Here is a 19277-nt window from a genome sequence, read left to right as displayed (position 1 = left end):
TATGTTTTCGATTTTCGGGTTTTTCTATGATTTTTTTGGTGTTGATGTGAGCGCCGAACGACGTCGGATGATGATTTCCTCGACCTACTGTGGCTTTTGAGGTGGAGCTGGGGAGCGGGAGAGAGACGAGGACCCGCGTACATTTTGTGCAGAGGGAGCTATTTGTATGACGCGGTTTACACTCATAACTAACTGCACATAAATTTTATGGAATGAAAAACACAGAATATATAGACTGTGCGAGAGATTAACTATTTACTATTATTTTTCAGCTGAAGTATTTGTTTTCTAAACAAAAATATAACATACAAAAAAGAAAAAAGAACGAATTCGTATGACATACAAACAAATCCAACGGTTCACGTATCTATCTATACCCTAGTATGGAAAAGTGATCAAATCCGTTAAACTTAAACTTGTCTTCGTGTCTAATACGAGTTTTGTACAGGTACACTGTTCAAAAGGATAATGAACAAGATTTTGAAGTAAAAAATAAGATCACATTTTTTACAAAACAGTAACGAATTTATTGAAAATTAAGGGGAAATTACAATCTTCAGTAAGTGGAATTTATTGAAAATTAAGGGGAATTACTATTTTCAGTATGGCGATTTTACTGACAAAACACTATTATTTAGCTCAAAACATGAATTACACTAAGAACATCTCTATTCATGCTCTCTATTTTCAAATCAAATTTTTGCTAACGGGACTAAAAATTTATTTTATGAGCCACCTATAAAATTTTAACGCCAACCATATTGTCTAATTTAGGGAGTCATAAACACGAATATAATTATGATGAATACAACGATGATGTTTCATTTTTTTAGGCATATCCACTCGGTTTATATATGTCAATCTTTTCATAGTTTTTATGTTTTATTTTTCCAGGGTTTTTGAACGTTTAGAGTTTCGTATTCTGAATGGCAATATGATCAAACCCTAATTAAACATTCTGGACCTTTCTTCCTGATAGCTCAAGGAAAACCCTAGAATAGTTGCGGCATTAATGCAAACCCTAAATGGGCCCAATCTTTATGGGGCCTAAATGAGAACTTTGAACAGAAGTTGCATGAAGTTTCATTCTATAAGAATTCACCAAAAAAAAAAAAATATTTGCAACTCTCTATACAAAGTGAGAAGGCAAACAAGGTAAAGCTTTCAAAATCCAAAGAAATTCCCCTCCCTAATTAAGAATATCAAAATAAAATAATTTAATTAATAGGGATAGCCACTTAGTACTACGGTCTAATGGTATTCCTCTTCACTTCTAAGTGAGAAGTCTTAGGTTCAATTCTCGCCAAAGGCGAATTTGAACCGCATTATTGCTAGCCCATTGTGAGGGTAAACCCACCCCCTCCTGTTAGTGTAGATGATATCGTTTGTTAAAAAAAAAATTAATAGGGGTAAGCCACTTAGTACTATGATCTAGTGATATTCCTCTTCACTTGTAAGTGAGAGGTCTTAGGTTTGATTCTTGCCAAATGTGAATTTGAACCACATCATTATGGCTAGTCCAGTGTGAGGCTTAGCCCACTCCCCCACACCCTTAGACCTACTCCAACATTCAGAGTAAAACTCAAATTTTTGGTTCTAAACCTACCCAAACTTGCTCCAACCCTTTGGGGCAATTATGAGTTTTAACCAAAAGCTCTTTTTTGAGGCAAATTTAGGCCAGGATTCCCTCTGGATAAGTGGGGCTGGCCCACTATATATATATATGTATCTTTTTTAGTTTTATATTTATAAATTCATTGAATCCAACGGCTAAGATTTAATATGATCAAATTCCACAGTAAAAAAAAAATCTAACGGTCTAAATTTAAATCCAACGGCTAAAGTACTTAAAAAGAAATTTCATGTGTTTCATATTCTTTCATAATGTTCCATAAGTGGTTTAGTGAGTTTTCAATATTTATCGAAATCTAAATATTTTTAGGTAAAAATGTTCATAAAATTAAATTAGGATAATCTGCATAATATTTTTTAAAAGAAGTTACTTTAAGAAAAATATTATATTAAATTCATTCTTTAATAATTTTGGGCTAAAAATTTAACTCAGAAGGGTTGGAGAAAAAAAAATATTTATGGGTGAAAAATTTTAGGTTTTAACCTACGGATTGGATATACAATTTTTTGTTTTAAAAAAATAAAGGGGTAAAATTGTAAAATAAATCATTTTGAAAATTTTCAAACAAAGCACCACTACGTGGGTTGATCACCTTTTAAAAATTTTTTCAATAACTAAATATTAAGTAAGTTTTATCTATTTTGATAAAAATAATACTAATATATTTGACAAAAAAAATACTAATAATAAATAATAAATAAATAAAGCCAATTAGCACACGCAAGGCTAATTATTCGTAAAACATTTATATTAAAATAGTATTAGCACCTCATCATCATCCTTTAGTGAAAATATATTGTTGTATTAAAAAATATATATTAGGAGAATAATGTTTAATTGTACTACAATACTATAAAAAGTGGAAATGGTTTGCAATTGGTAGAGAGATTAGGTTAATTTGCACAATGAGTTAACCATAGGCTATCAATTTTAATACAGACATTATATATCTTTACTAATTCTGTGAGTCGAACCTAAAATCACTCGCTTATAAATAAAGAAAAATACCTTTGATGCTAATACTAGTTAGTAATCTTCAACAAACTTCGGTGAATTACTTAATTAATTTTGTGATTAAGTAGTGTTTGTATCTTTTCAATTGAAGGATTAATCAAACAATTGATATGGTACAATAAGATATGTACAACTAGGTTGTGACTATGCTTGTTACAGCTAGTAATAACTAGGATTAGTAATTCTTATCACAGCTAATCCCGGAAGGTTTGACTGGTCAAAATTAATTAAATAAATTCTGTCTCTTTTTGTCTGTCACACACAAAATCATGCACACACGTACGATATTGTTTTATAATTACAGTCAAAGTCCAAGGAAGACCATTTGGGCGGGTACTCATTAGGCCTTAAATTAAATCTGTGAATTGCATATTGAGTCGTGCAAGAACAGGGCAAATGTACTGGTAACCGGTTTGTGATTCAACCAGTCATGATAACCTTACTGTACATAAAAATTATTACACACATTTATAATTTTTTTTTCATCGAACGATAATTTAATTCATCTAAACTATTGAAAAGAATTTCAAACTTAAGTATAAAATCACGAGCAGAAGTAAAATCCAAATGTAGTATCATATAATTAAGATAATTAATTGTTCTCCTGATTTTACTTGTGCTCCTAGATCTAATGCTAGAAAGATTAACTATTTAGATCAAATTTTTTAAATCATATGACGCGGTTGTTGATGATTGAATTATTAAATGTTGATTAACATGTTTATTTCTTATTAATAACACATTATATGATTTACAAATTTAATCTAAAAATTTGGCCTACCTGGTATAACTCCTATTATGAATATACTTTAATTGTAATAAACAGTTGTACCATATAATATGAAGCATATGATCACAAGAACTAGAAGAGCCTCATCAAAATTCATGAGTAATTGAATCAATGATGAGATTAGTAAAATCATGAATCAAATATGACCTTGTTTTGGTCTAGTATAAAATATGACTTAAAAAAGAGTGATAAAAATGTACAGAACAATAACTTGGAATTGGGAACCACGTGATCACCTTAAGACAAAACACCCCGACCAAGTGATTAATTAACAAGAATTAAACTTCAAATTCGAGAAAGAAAGAAAGAGCTAATGTAATTATTTAATTAATCAAAGCATTTGAAGAGTTCAATTCAATCAATTAAACTGAAAATTGTAATATTGAGCTTTGTTAAAAAGTTGGTTGATTATACTAACACAAAGGAGATCTACGAGGAATGCGTTTTCTTCTACTGATCATGCTTGTGGCCATGTCCTCGTCGGAAACTTTATGAGCCGATCTTCCACATAACGATGCGTAATTAAGCCCGCTTCTCTTTTTTCTGACGACATCATGATGCATGTACGCCATGTGCATGGTCATGCTCATGGTCTCAGATCCAGATGATGATGACGAGCTCATCGGGTCATCAAGGTCCACAATTGTGGAATGAGGGTTGGTCTGATCACTGGTCATCTCCTCGTCTCCCACATCGGAAAGTGGAACTAAGAAGTCAGGACTCAGTTGAAGGGAGTTGCATGTTTTCAAGTAAGGAGAGAGGTCTTTCTTGAATTTAAGCACGTAATCCACCTGATTAATCATTAGAATCAACATGTTCATTAATTAACTAAAGCTTTTCAGTATTCATAAACCAGGTAAAATTTTCAGCTATATAAGTCATTTTCATAAACCAGGTAAAATTCAACTATATAAGTTGTTTGTTGTCACATAACATATAGAAGCAAAGGTTTTAGTTATTTATCTGCATGCACGGAACAAATTAACGCAAAAAGTAAGTAAAATAAGTTGGGAAATTGGTTAAAAAATCAAAAATCAAAATCTCAATGGTTAAGTCAATCAAAATTAAAATATCAACAATATATGATCAAAGTTCAACGACATAGCAATTAGATAACGATAACATATTGAAAAATGATTGTTTCAGTAACTAGGATTGGAAAATTGATTATTTTAGCCAATTTCCAAATATATTCGTAGTTTTCGTTACCTTGCACCCGAGAGAGCAATGGATATAAGGCTCTTGGAGACTTCTGTCACACGATGTGCAGTAGTTTCCAGAACCCTTGAATTGCCGATTTTGAGGTCTTTTCTTGATGAACACTACTTTAGCACTATTGATGGTATATGCCTAAAACAACAAACAAAGACTTCTATTGTCAAACCAACTGAATTGAAATGGCAGAAGTCAATCAATTAAGCTAGACTGATCATTTTTTGGGCACTAACCTGAACGTTGGAGCAGTCGATGAGCTTCTGAAGATCTTCCAATCGGACAACGTCATGGTAAACATAACGGCGAATTTGAAGGAGCCTGTGGAATCGATGGGAGGGAAGGCAATGGGGGCATATACTGATGCAACAATCCAAACAGCAGATGTTTTTTTCGTTCTTTTTCGCAGTTTCGTGGAATGAGCAGCCGGCGAAGAACTTCTCAGTGTAGAGGGCTTCCAACCATTCAGGCTTCTGAATTCCCTATCAAAACAATTATACTCAATTATACTCAAAAGACAATGAGAACTATGCAACAGAGACAGAGAGAGAGGTTGGACAGAGACAAACCATGATCGCATAAACACTTGAAAGAGAGAGCCCTTCTTTGAGCTGTTACCAGGAGGGTGGTGTAAACCGGTTTTGGGGGGGTGGGTTGGGCGGTGTGGAGAGAGACCCAAGGGATGGAGATAAGTGTATTTATTGAGCTTCACAAGAGAGGAAGGAGGTATATATTTATTCCTTGGGGAGGTACACAACATTTTGTCAACAGGGAGACCTATAACATGAGAGAGATGTGCTTTTAGATCACTAAAAATGTGTCTGATAATGTTGACGTAAAAGAAAGTATTTGAAATATTTTCTATAAGAAACACATGTTATGTGCTCTTACGAAAAACACTTCAAATGTTTTTATGGAAGCAATTGATTTTTTGGAGTTTTAACGAAACACTTCTAGTATTGTTTACTTTTAACGAAAATGATATTTTTACTCTAAAAAGTCACTTCTGATACTATTTACTTACAACATTTTTTTGTCGTTTTGATTAAAACTCAAAATTTTTAAACTTTTTTCATTAGTTTTTCTTTGATTTTTGTTAAAAGTACTTTTGAATATAAGTGCTTTTTAAAGAAGGGGAAACTTGATATAGGTCCAATTTTTTGAGCCAGTAGGAATAGTCCAATTTATTAAAATAAGTCCAATTCCTTAAATCTTATTATTTTATTATCAATAATTATCTCTTAAATGATAAGATTTATTATAAAAATCAAATTTCTTCCTAATTATCTCTTTGATTATTTATTTTTTTTGTTCTTTCTTGTTCTTTATCCCTTTTTAAACCCCATTTATAGATTTTATTTTTATTTTTATAATCAACCTATATTACAGGTTAATTATATTTATCTACCTATATGATAGATTCTTTTTTATAATCAAATAAGATTCATGTGTCTTGCTTGTAGATATATTATGTTTTTTTCTACCTTTTAGTTAAGTTTCATATCTTACTTATAGGTATGATATACATTTATATATTTGTTACTTGAGTTAGGGTAGAATGATTTGCAGATAGATTTATGTCAATGTATTTTTTTTTTTTTGTTATAAGATATTAATTATATTTTTTGGGGTTGAAAATTCATAATATTAGAAGATTTTAATTGATTTTTAATATTTTTAGAAAATATAAAATGAGCATTAAAAAAATAAATACATATAATTAGGTAATTGGACTCACTCCTAAAAATCATCTATGTTTTTGAACCTGGATCTAAAAGCCCCTTTAAAGAAAAATTTCATAATGGAGAGAGAGAGAGAGAGGAAGTAAGATACGAGGACAACGTGGGCGCTGTTTCCGTGTCTCCCATTCTCTAAAAACCCTATAAACAAATGCTGCTCATCTCCTTGGCTGTAGAGCTCTAATGCTAAACTAACCAAGCCACCTTCTTGAAGGAGCTGCTCAGCCAATTTTTTTTACCAGTTTCCTTCATTGATTCCCATCTCTTAGAATTTTTGAAAGAGTAGTACGTGCTATCCGCATTCATTTTTATTTTTTATATATTTTTCTTAATCTTTTATTGTTGGATCAAATAAATTGAAGAAGATCAATGACAAAAAATTAACAAAAATATGTAAGAAATAAAAATAGATATGTAAATAACACTACTTGAGGTAGAATCAGTAGAAACTAGCTACTTAAATGTTAAAACAAAACCTAAAAATTACACATAGTTAACAGCCATCCCTGATAATATATTGAGGTATTCATCAATTTTCCTCTTGAACTTGTGACCATTAGCCAATTTCCCCCCTCAACTTTAATTTTGGCCAATCTCCCCCCTCAACTCTCATAATTAGTCAATTTCCCCCCTCAACTTTAATTTAGCCAATTTCCCCCCTCAACTCTTATAATTAGTCAATTTGCACCCTACTGTTAATTTTTTAATTTGATCATAATTAAACAAGTGTGTGTAAGAAACTAAATAAGATGTATGTTAATCATGTTCCTATATCTTTATCCTATTACAAATAGATTAAAATTTAGAATTTTACAATTTATCATAGATAGTATTATTAGTCATAATAAATCAGCATGGAGTAATTTTATTTGATTTTTTACTATACAAAATTGATAACGAAAAGGATTGATGTGTAAAATTTTGTATGTGAATACAATTTTCTTTATAAAAGTGAAAGCTAAGTTCAAGTAAATTGCGGAGAATCGAGCTTTAGTGAAAAAATGGCTAGTCTATTCATAATTTTCGACTCCTTATTAAGAATAACCCATTTTATTGAAATAGGTCTGATCCATGAGTTTAGGATTATTATTTCTTTTTGTTATTATTTCTTCTTCTACATGCTTTAAACCCGATTCATAACTTTTTCTTATAATCAACCCATATCACATACTAACTGTATTATGTTTTTGTACATTTTACCCTATATTATGCATGTGAGTTTATGTTAATTTTAGTACTTTGTTGGAAGTTATTAGAAAGATTGAAAATTAAGAAAAGAATAGATGGAAAATTAAAAAAAAAAATTAATTGTAGGTTGCAAATTGACTAATTTTGAGAGTTGAGGGGGAAATTGGCCAAATTAAAGTTGAGGGGGGAAATTGACTAATTATGAGAGTTGAGGGGGAAAATTGGCCAAAATTAAAATTAAGGGGGGAAATTGATGAATACCTCTAATATATTTCCATCAGTCCATTCTTTGCGTTCCACTTTGTTGCTGTCATTCAAAATAAACTTTAGCTCTGGACTTTTCCAAATTGAAAATTCATCATATCCCAAAAAGTCGGCTAACAAGTTAGTCTTCTTTTTTCTGCTCTCTTTTTATAAAATAAAAAACAAGTGGAGGAAGAGCAGCAGAGCAGAAATTAGGCATCCCTTTCTTGCCTGTTCTGTAACTCACATCACTTGAAAAGAAAAGTAATTAGGCCTACAAAAAGAATGATTTTTACAGTTGTATCTCAGTCTAATCATCTGAATGTTTCATTTTGCTACCCATGTAACCAATTTAAGATATCATGTCTTAGTATTTGTGTTGGGGAGGGACTTAGCTATATATATGAATGCTAGAGTGTTCATATTTTAAATTAATCGAGCATTATTTGATTATCATGCGTTTAATTTCTTGATATGTTACAATGATATAAAAGTGATTGTATTTGTGTTGGCTAGTATACTTCCAACATACTATTATCTCTCTCGTAAGTGTCTACGTGTATAATGTAGGTCGAGGTGCTTTTCTTATTCATCTTCCAAGGCCCTAGTAAATTGCTGAGGGAGAAAGGAGAAAAAATAAATAAAATTTGAAAGATTAAAATTTGGGTTTGGAAATAGTAGCATGTCAAAGAACGTGCAGCTGTCTACTCATTGGCTTTTGGTACCTCAACTGTGACTCATGTGACTCAAGTGGTAAAATTGGTTGAATCAGTAACTTGGTACAGTAACCTATGAGGAATTAAACAAAAAAAGGTAATTCGAAAAGGAATTAGAGGATTGTTAACAACCTTCTCGATTTTCTTTATGTTTTAATGTTGCATGAGAATCAATCAGTTATCTTGTAAGAGAAACAAAATTATCATAGTATAATTGACTCTAATAATGCTGTTTTATAGGAATTCTTTCAAACAAGTTAAAATCAAATCTCAATTAATTATTTAAAATAAAATTTAGAAAAGATTGATTTTGTGACTTAAAAGAAAAAAATGAATTTTAATAAGAAACAACTTAAAGGAATCAACAAAGGTAAACTAGAAAGTAAATGATTCAAATCATAATGCAACATTACAATATAAAAAAAAAAAAAAGAAAGAAAATAAATAAAACAATCTAACTGAGAAAGTCAATAGCATCTCCAAAATTAAATTTTAGTGTTGGTTAAGAACACTGTCTTTTAGTGGCATATCCTTTGCATCTGGTCAATACAATTGTATGGCAGCATGCCTAATATGCTAGTAACAGAGTCCCAAAGACGACATGTACGAGAAAAAAACCCGGTTTTTAGGGAATGAAACATGTCAACAATCAATCAACAACTCCACTAATCACAAGTCCTGCAGATTGCTTCAATGTGCTCTTTTTTTGCAAACTGACAGACAAGCACAACTCAGTGTGCACTAGTCAGAAAAACTAATGACCTAATTAATTAGAGGCTCCCCAGTGTGCTCTTTTTGAGGAAGACCTTGCTTCATGTGCCTCTCAGCTCCAACCAGGAGTCATCTTGGGTTTGGTACAAATCTTGTATCATTATTCCCTTTATACCATTCATGCCTACCTTTCAGTTTCGAAATTCCACGTCGTAATATTGTTAATCAGAGTATTCCATGTTATAGTTTTTTATCATATAAATTAACAGTTGACAATCGCTCATGTATCCGTAGACAATTATCTCGAGCAAAGTTCTTATCTGTCTGTCAGTAATCTTCTCTGAAGAGTTTTGCTCTTGGAGCTGGACGCTGGAGCTGCTGGACATGTGTGTGTGTGTGTATATGCAGCATAAGAGGATTTGGGATAACCAAACCTATAAACATATTGTCAAAAGATTTTCCAATATTATAACTTTGGAGTCTAGTCCAAAGCCCTACCGTATTTTCACCTAGGCTCAAATACATGTTATTTATTCTTTTACCTTTCTAAAACAAGAAAATAATTCTTTTGTGGCAGTTCAGTTTGCCCTTCTCTTTTCTCCTTTTCCCCTTTTCTTAAGCAAGGATTTGAAGGTAAGTTGGAGGCTTGAAGCTTCCAGAATGGTAAAATGAAGTGTTAATCTTCTGCTCCCATTCACTACGAATGTGATGAGAAAACTTTCTAAAGATTAATCTCAAAGAATAATATACAGGTTTGTTTAATAACTATTTTATCTTAGTTTCTAGTTTTTATTTTTGTGTTAAAGAATACAAAGCAAATACATGAAGGAAATACGGAATATGAGAGTCAAGGTACGGTAATTGATATAGATGTGAGATCTAGAAAAAATTTGTATGAAAACAAAAACTATACAGGGCATCTCCAGGAGATGCTGTAAAACAACCAAAACTCTATTTTAAAGAGCCAAATCTTAAAAAACACATATCCAATAGACTATAAAAAAATTTCTCATATACCAAAATGGACAATCACTCTTTAAATTTATAGAACAACTGTTCATTAGCTAAATATTATATCTAAATATTAAAATATTCCTTGAGCAAGAAGAAAAGGAAGAGAGAGAAGAATATATTAAGAAATGAGTGGGTTGAGTTTGAATTGTTAATAATAAAATATTTAAAGTTTGCTAAATAGTGTTGTTGGAGATGAAATAGTTTTTTTGACAATGATTACTTGCTAGTTTAACAAAAAAAATGAGAATTTCTCTTAAATATGTCTTAGGTGTTAGGGTTTAGCTCTCATCACCCTTCTTAATTGCTTTTCTCTTGTACACTTTATTTCATATATCAAACACAAAAATTAAAAACTAAACATAAAAACGAAGTGATTCTCAAATGAACCCTAAAATAAATTCCAATGAAAATAGCCACCCAGTCAAGTACGAAGTTCATATAATGTTTTCTTAACCGAAAACAAAATCATTCATGCAGCTTACCCCAACTGTCTACCATGAATGAGTATTACCATGCACGTGCATGCTTGATGAAACGACACGACTAGCAGTTACTGCCAAAACAAAAAGAAGAAAGCAAGCTCATCACAGTCACAGAACAAACAGAATCAAAGAAATAGAGAAGACAGAAGAGGATGGCCATGGCCAACCCCACGTGCCATGAAAAGCAGAAAGGTATTATAGTAAGCAAAGAAGGTCAGTTGCAAGGGATCCAAAGGAAACGCCTGGCTTTCAAAATAAAAACCCTAAACAAATTTAAACTTGCAGTGTCCAAAAGCTTAAGTGTGTCTTGGGACTGTTCACTCAGACTGACCAACCAATTATTCCTCCTTTTATCATTCAAAACCTGAACGAGAAATGTTTCCAAAATAATTGTCTCTTGATGTATTATGTCACGTGTTATAATATGAATAGTTGACCAAATTGATATGTCTCATTTTTAAATTATATTAACAAAAAAACCAAAAAAATATATACATATTATAATTTAAGTAAAAACAGTAACCCGAAGTGATTGTATAAGGAATGCACCGAAAAATATCGATCTCAGTTGATGGTGGTCAAGGGTCAAAGATCCAAAGTGAACAGGCTACTTAGAAGAACAAATAGAGTTGCAGGGTCAGCGGATGAGCCGCACGAGGGGATGTTCCTGCCTCTCTCTGCCCTGTGTGTGGTCTGAGTTAGTTCCATTTGCTTTGTTTGAAAAGGGTTTTCTTTATTTATTAGCCCGGCCACTTCACCATACCCTATTATATATTCATGCCCTTATTTTTAAGGTATACATCTCACATGGGGAGCCTTCTTCCCAAACAATTAACCCTCAAGCCCACCATGATGTACTACAGTACTAGTTTTATTCGAGGAGAAATTTTGAGCAGGGCTTTTGCATAGAGCAACTCTCGCATAGGGACATGATCAGTGTGGAGCCAGATGAAACTAAAACGAAAGGGATTTTATTCGTTTGTGTGGTTGGTTGGACAAGACACGTTGTTAGCAGCTTAATCGAAGATTTTCATATTCTAGTCCTGTGAAATTTAAAAGTAACATTTTCATCGATTTTAGAAAAATTCAAATTTATAGCTCGTATCTTGTCATAAACACAAATGCTCAAGTAAATTGGGTTCAAGTCTTCTAGTTATCAAATGGAGTAATGTTTATCTTCTTCTTCTTCATGCATATTTTATTATTCTTGTTATGTGATACAGTGATACAGTGGTAGCCTAGGTAATAGCAGCTGTACAAGTAAAACCATACACTGGTACAATCTGCTTATGAGGGAGTTGTTTATTAACTCTGTGAGCCACCTTTATGCCATAATCAACACAGCCTAATTAAGATTAAAATGGCCGTTAATCTGTCATTACTAATCAGAAACCACTAATTAATAGAGTTATTGATAATGTTAAGCACTGCTATCATTCTTTATACAGTTAATTAAATAATTAATACTTATCATTAACAATGAATACTTTACATCTTCCCCAGATTATCCACCTTTTCAGGTTTTTGTATTCTTCTTTTCAAAAGTTTATATGTACTTACATATAAATACACTATACAACAAATCACCAAGAAATATGGTAAATACATGTACGGAGAAATGATATTCGAATGGCCAAACCTAGTCTCAACTCTTAAGGTTTCTGAGCAGAAAACATGATGAAAGATTGTTGAACGTTGCTCGTGTAGTTGGTGAGACCGCATGATGTACACAAGTCTGCAATCTCCTCCTCCGTTAAATAGTTATAGCTCTGACGAGCCCTCTGCCACATTAACACCTTCATATCAACACTTGTTTAAGTTTATAACCACCCTTAAGCAGATCCTAGCTGGCTACTTCTAATGAGTCGTCTCTGATGAAAATTCAACTATTTGGATTGCAGAAGCAATTAGGTTTACTTCATTCACGACAGATTTATACGGAACTAGAAAAGAAATGTGGATATTACGCAATTGTTTTGAATTTGAACACACATTCTATGACCAGCATATACAGATCGAAAATTGACAGTTCTGAACCAAATGTAGCATTGATCACATTTGGTAATCATTGATTTAAGTATTACCTCTCTGAGTTGCCGGGGTATCCAGGAAGTAGATGGAGTATACCGCAGAAAAGTGGTTCCGACAAAGACACCACCACTTCGTAATATGCGAGTTATTTCAGCAATCTGAAAATTAAATGAGATATGAGTTGGAAATTAATAAATGCTTTGTTGCATCCAAACACGTCTGCATGGAGTAAAACAATGAAAATTTTATGAGATTCAACAGCTTATGACTTCCAGATGCAACAAATATGGGTCCACCAGAGATCAGGTGCTACAAGCAAACCACCCAAGAGCTAATTTCATTAATTACACCGAAAATATGTATCCACCATAGGAGCCAAAGACGAGCGCACCAGACTTTGTGGAGTACTATCTTTCTTCTATCGAAAACTGCAGTGTGTTCCATATGAACTAACTCTGCAATGGCACCATATACTATGGCAGTACATTAACAGAAAGCTTGTAATTCCACAAAAGGTGAAATGTGCTACCTAAAGTTTAGATTTCTGATTCCAATTAACCCACATACAGTATCACTAAGATTGGTTCGTTAATCACTACCTGCTCTCTTTCTTCCTTGCTGACAAGGTATGTACTGCTGCTAGCCTGTTCGAAAGCTCAGCTAATCTCCTAGCAAGTGCAGTCCGCCATCCAAAACACTCCACACAATACTAAGGGCTTTGCATTAGAATCAAAATTGGTGTCCAAACCCAAGTTGAAGAGCCACTAAGACAACACCCTTGGGTCTGATGTGAGTGATTTCAGAAAGAACAGAAGAAACTTTTCAGGGTCATAAGTAGAGCAATTTTCTATTTTATAACTTCCTGAAATTCTCAAAAGATATCATCCATCTATTTCTTACACAACATGGCACCATAAGGTGTTTATGGTGCCTACTTCTTTTGGTCACTTGTAAGGAGCCATGGTGTTTACTCACCTCTAAGTTTTACTCGCTATTTCACATTTCATCTCATATTCCTAATTACCAATCAATCCTGATTCAAATGGTTCAAAGATTAATTCCCCATATGGTTTTAGGTCCAGCCAGCAGGTGTAACAAGGCACTTTCACCGTCACTTTCTCACAAGTTACCAAAATAGCAGGCGACTAGCGTAAGACAATATGCAGTTCATCCCCTGACTTCACATACTAGAATCTCCAATACCATAAAAGGTACGTAGCCAACACATTTATTTTGACGCACAAAACAAAATTGTTTTGTGGAATCCGAAACAGCAAGGAAAATAAAAATTAATGGAAGAGAGATCCTAAGCGCTTAGTAACTTGAAGGAGAAGAAAAACACAGGAAACACAACTCACAGCATTGGAAGGAGAAGGCCAACAATGCAACGCTGCACCAGCGTGGACTGCATCAACTGAACCCGAAGAGAACGGAAGCCTAGCAACATCCGCCCTCACAAGAGCAAGATTACTGCACTTATTCCAGTGAACCGTGAGGATAAACATCTCATTTTACGTATAAAAACCACATAAACATTGATCCCTCAGAAGAGAAAACACAAACTTACGTATCTAAAAGAGTAGGATCTCTCTTAAAAAATTCATAACTCTGCCGAAGCATGTTCTCCGAAAAATCAAGTGCAACAACTCCAGAATATGTCCCGGATTTCGCAAACTTCCTCGAAAACAAGCCGCTCCCACAGCTCACATCCACCAAAACACCGGCTTCCGCGGATATAAAGTAGTCCTGAGCCATCTTAAACTGCAAACCACATAAAAATCTAAGCTTGCTAAGCAATCCAAAACTCAAAATTAAGCAAGAAAACAAACCCGATTCACCAAAAACCGAGCAGAAAAAGAAACCACATTTACTGATTTACCTCTTCATCGGGACCCGGAAATCCCCTGCGGTTAAAATTCTGGCGCCAACCCCTTTCATACAAGAAGGAAACAAGAGGGCTCCGGAACAACTCGGTCCCGGCCGGTTTTACCTCAACGTACTCCTTCAACCCAGCAGTAACAGTAAGGTCCAAGTAAATGTCTTTGCTCGAATACGACTTGTCGCATTTCCTGCACTTGAACCCCGACCTGTAAATTGCTCGCCTGCACAATTTGCAAACCACAAAACAAAATTGAAACATTTACGATACCAATTTCAAGCAAAAGACTGAGGCTTTGTGTCGTATTTTTACTCACAGGTTGAGACCCGACGGGCCTTTCCGGATGAGCGGCTCGTAGCATATTGGGCAGGCTAGCAGCTCGAGGTCACCGCCGGAGCTTTGACTTTCCTCGGCGGTCGACCGCCGCTCCTGCAAAATCAGAACTTTGAAATTTAAAGGCAAAGTGGATGCGTAAATTGGGGAGAGGGGGGAGAATGAGGCCGTACCGGTTGGAGAATGACGGTGGAGGTGGCGCGAATGGGGTGGGAGGAATGGCGGGAGGGGCGGCAGAGATGGGGAGGGCGGAATTGAGAATTGTGATGTAGGGGAGGGTAGTTTATGGATAGAAATGTTTGGTGGAGAGTGGAGGAGGAGGATGTCGTCGCCATTGGAGATTTTGATTCTCTGCTGCTGCAGCTGCTGCTTCTTTTCAAATTGGCGGAGAGTGAGAGTTGTAACAGAAAAAATTTGGCGGAGAAAGTGACACGGAGGCAATAGTATACGACATCAGTTTTGAGAAATTTTTTATCACAACGGAAACATAAGTGGTACATCATGTGATTTTATGCAATTGGTGGAAAGTTTTATTTTTTAAGTTATTAATTTTTTAACGCATATATCCCACCATTTGTATAGTAATACGTGGTGTACCACCTTATGTGCCGGTCACATTGAAAAATCTCTCGTCAGTTTCAAACAAGTGCAGGTCACATGTGAGCTCATTTAAAAAAATAAATAAATAATGGATTGTTTTATTCACACTTCATACATGATTGACTATATCCTATGTACTTAATCATCACGCATTTACTTTTCAAATTAAATTTATCATATTACACTTCACATATTTTTCAATACTACCCTCATGCGTTACATTTTGCACCCCACCCAAAATTGCGAGTTCGTCCCAGAAACTCGTTTTTTCTTCCCAAATTTTTAACTACACATAATAATTCAATGTAATCTCTTGCCTGCTATATATAAATGTATGAAATAGATTCCTAAGGAAATTACCATTATTTGAAGATAATGATTGATGATTGTCATTATTAATTCAGGTACATCTTACCTTGAAAAATCTGGTTTTTCTTGTTTCTCAACTACCTGATCTACCCCTTACGTTACAAAAAACACAAGATGTCGAGGATTGAGAAGATGTAGTCCTACAAGGAGTGTATAAGACCTCCCAAATTTGTTGAATATGAGAGGAAAGAGAGATTATTTCTTTGCAAAAAACACAAAGAATCCAAAATATCTATGTAGATCCGTCTTAAAATTTATAATTCAATACTTTCAAATTTACGAATTTGATCAACTAAGAAATAGTGGTTCTTTGTAATAATAGTAGCATTCGAACTTAGTCATGATCTCTATTTTAACTATTTAAGTTACAAGGCTTCTTGCGTGGTCTATAATGACGGCCGCGCGCTGTTTGCTACACAGCCGGTTTCCGAGCAGAAAACATGATGAAGGATTGCTGAACTTTGCTCGAGTAGTTGGTGAGACCGCATGATCTACACAAGTCCTCAATCTCTCTCTCCGTTAAATAGCTATTGGAGCTACGTGATATCTTCTGTTCATCACATATATATTAAACATCTTGATCAGATACGTTAATCATTGAATTAGTGAGAATAAGTTACAGTTGGTAATTAGTATACCTCCCTAAAAGGCTTGAATATCCATGGAGTAGAAGGACTAGAACGCAGAAAAGTCGTTCCCACAAAGATGGCGCCACTGCGTAATATACGAGTGATTTCAGCAACCTAAAAAACAACAAATTAAATATCAGGAATGAGGGACTCCGATTTGTCTGCCAGGACGAATTACTCATCACACGTAAAGAGCCAAGTACTTTCCGTAATAAATTTAGGATGGAGATCGACTAGTTCCGTATTTACATGACCATGAGAGTTCATGTAAAATTCTGAATATTGTAACAAAAAAAATTTCGAGTAAACATAAAATGCTAGCTAGCTAGTTGGCCGCCGGCGAGTAACACACTTACGGCGTTGGAAGGAGACGGCCAGCAATGCAATGCAGCGCCGGCGTGGACGGCATCAACGGAACCTGATGCAAATGGAAGCCTAGAAACATCTGCCCTCACTAGACCAAGATTGCTACATATAAATTTGTTCCAATTAATCATGTCTGAGAGTACAAATTTGAAGTACATGGGATTTTTATTTTAGGTTGAGCAAGAGCATACGTACGTAGCAAAAAGAGAAGCAGGATCTGCCTTCAGAAAATTGTAACACTGGGGAAGCATACTCTCAGAAAAATCGAGCGCCACAACTCCAGCAAAGGCCCCGGATTTGGCAAATCTTCTGGAAAATAAACCGCTCCCACAGCTTACATCCACAACTACACCACCACTACCGCCACCTTCACCGTGATCAGTAGCGCATTGAAAGTAGTCCATAGCCATTTTAAACTGCGTATGTACGGAGGACATAATTAACAAGTGTATTACAAACACGGTGCATGTAGAGAGTACTCTTATGTATAGCGCGCATTGCGTACCTCTTGATCAGGTCCAGGGAAGCCGCTTTGGCCAAAATACTGACGCCAACCTCTTTCGTACAAGAAGGAAACGAGGCGATATCTGAAGAAGTCAGTCCCGGCTGGATTGGGTGCAATGTACTCCCTCAATCCGCCGCTAACAGTAAGATCCAGGTAAATGTCTTTCTCTTTGCTCCTACTACTGCTGTTCTACAACTTGTGGCGTATCTTACACTTGAAAGCCGACCTAAATATTGCTTGCCTACAAAAACACAAGCAAATTACAAAATGGTACAGTTACGATGTTAATGAAGTCAGATGGAGAAGTACTACTTACAGGTTGAGACCAGGGGGGCCTTTTCGGATGAGCGGTTCGTAGCACACAGGGCATGCTAACAGCTCAATGCCATCGCCGGAGCTTTGTGTTTCGGGTTGGAAAGTAAGTAGGGAGCTTGCATTTCCGGTTTCCGTTGCTTGGTGAAGAGACGAAGAAGCCATCGCCACGAAAAACTAGTACTTCTTGACTTCTTGTTTTTCTTCTTCTAAACCCCAAATATAATGTGTTTCATCAAAATAAAGTTTACGTCGGTGTGGCCATAACCAAAACATGTCAGAATCCGTGGACTTTGGGAAATCTGCATTCTACACAAACCCCATGACTGAGAAAGACCTCTCAATTTACCGAGAACATGGATGGATACTTAAATAGTTACACTTAATTTTGTACCACTTCTTTTAAAAAAAAGTAAATAATTAAATAGATACTTAAAATAAATGTTTAACCAATTATATTTTGTACCACTTTTTTTAAAAAAAAATTATATTTTATAACACTTAATGTATTAAGTCGCATTCTTGCACATTAAAATTTTTTTTTACCGAAAACATGTCTCAATCAACCCTCGGACTTGGGACCAAATCTTCTATCTCTCTAGTTGTGCCATTCGAGGATGAATTAAGACACTGCATTCTGCCGCAGCAATTAATATGGAAACTTTGATAGTTACAAGATAGAGAGCATATGCTGAGGCTGGTAGGACGCATGCACCATGGTATTTTCTTTTGTATTTGAAAATAATTTTAATTACTACCTGTTGGAGTAAATAAATTAAACGAAAAGTTGAAGACATAAAAAATAAGAATTGCAAGAGGATAATATGCGAAAATCATTTTAGAAATGCATATTTGAACTTAAGAAGTTCTTTAGCTTTTGATCCATCACCTTAAAATTACAAGTTTATGTATCTCATTTTTCTTCTAAAAGTGACATTAATGTTGATTATTTAGCTCATTGAGAGTTTTGAGCAATAACAAGTAATTACTATACATGAAGTTTTGAGTTCAATTATCTTTCTAATATTGTTTGTGTCAAAAAGAACACGGGACTACTACATAATACACTAATCAAATCTTAAGATAACTAGCATAATGTACAAAAACAGAACTTAAAGATAAAATCACTCAAATTTACTTGAAAAAACGAAAAGAACAAACAGATTTAGAAAACTAATTAGATGCTTAATTACACAGGAAAATGTTTAAATAACCACCCTCCTTCTCTTGGGTTTCCCTATGGCTCTCTTCAGAAAGCAGTTTTTGATGTAAAGACATTGCTTTCGTTCCCTCCCGTAGATAACCCAGAAGACCTCAAGAGCTGCAGACACCATTGCAAATCCAGCTGCTGTGCTTTTCCAAACCATGACACTCCCCACTGCTTATGTCTCTGAATGCAACCATAACAAACCTGCAGGTTTGCAGATTCGTCGAGAATTTATCGTAGCAGTAGAGAATGTAGCTCACATTTGCTGCAGCTTCCATTTGTCCATACAATGTGGGAGTCAACC

The 19277-nt window shown here is 34.6% G+C and overlaps 2 protein-coding genes and 1 pseudogene across 4 annotated transcripts; all 3 read right to left on the bottom strand.

Annotated features, from left to right (window-relative positions):
* Nucleotides 1-3695: 3695 nt before the first annotated feature.
* Nucleotides 3696-5489, bottom strand: LOC103949205 (protein RGF1 INDUCIBLE TRANSCRIPTION FACTOR 1). The gene is made up of 4 exons (XM_048565258.1): nt 5219-5489; nt 4886-5131; nt 4647-4787; nt 3696-4228 (listed from the first exon to the last, which is right to left on the bottom strand). The coding sequence occupies exons 1-4, from the start codon at nt 5219-5221 to the stop codon at nt 3851-3853; spliced, it is 768 nt and encodes a 255-aa protein (XP_048421215.1). The 5' UTR covers nt 5222-5489; the 3' UTR covers nt 3696-3850.
* A 6705-nt stretch (nt 5490-12194) lies between these two features.
* LOC103930754 (uncharacterized methyltransferase At2g41040, chloroplastic-like) lies at nt 12195-15366 on the bottom strand. Of its 3 annotated transcripts, none has more exons than XM_009340126.3 (7): nt 15159-15366; nt 14969-15081; nt 14653-14875; nt 14341-14534; nt 14132-14243; nt 12827-12931; nt 12195-12538 (listed from the first exon to the last, which is right to left on the bottom strand). In XM_009340126.3, the coding sequence occupies exons 1-7, from the start codon at nt 15318-15320 to the stop codon at nt 12395-12397; spliced, it is 1053 nt and encodes a 350-aa protein (XP_009338401.2). In that variant the 5' UTR covers nt 15321-15366; the 3' UTR covers nt 12195-12394. The 3 variants fall into 3 exon arrangements, with proteins under 3 accessions (XP_009338401.2, XP_009338403.2, XP_048440706.1); XM_009340128.3 differs by having other exon boundaries at nt 12195-12523; nt 15159-15362; XM_048584749.1 differs by lacking the exon at nt 12195-12538 and adding an exon at nt 12560-12628 and having other exon boundaries at nt 15159-15365.
* A 1000-nt stretch (nt 15367-16366) lies between these two features.
* On the bottom strand, nt 16367-17931 carry LOC103949155 (annotated as a pseudogene).
* Nucleotides 17932-19277: the final 1346 nt, after the last annotated feature.

The sequence above is a fragment of a genome, unplaced genomic scaffold (assembly GCF_019419815.1).
Source record: "Pyrus x bretschneideri cultivar Hongxiangsu unplaced genomic scaffold, Pyrus_bretschneideri_v1 Contig1, whole genome shotgun sequence".
Lineage (NCBI taxonomy): Eukaryota > Viridiplantae > Streptophyta > Magnoliopsida > Rosales > Rosaceae > Pyrus > Pyrus x bretschneideri.
Note: the sequence above shows the minus strand (reverse complement) of the source record. Positions and strands in the feature narration are given on the sequence as shown.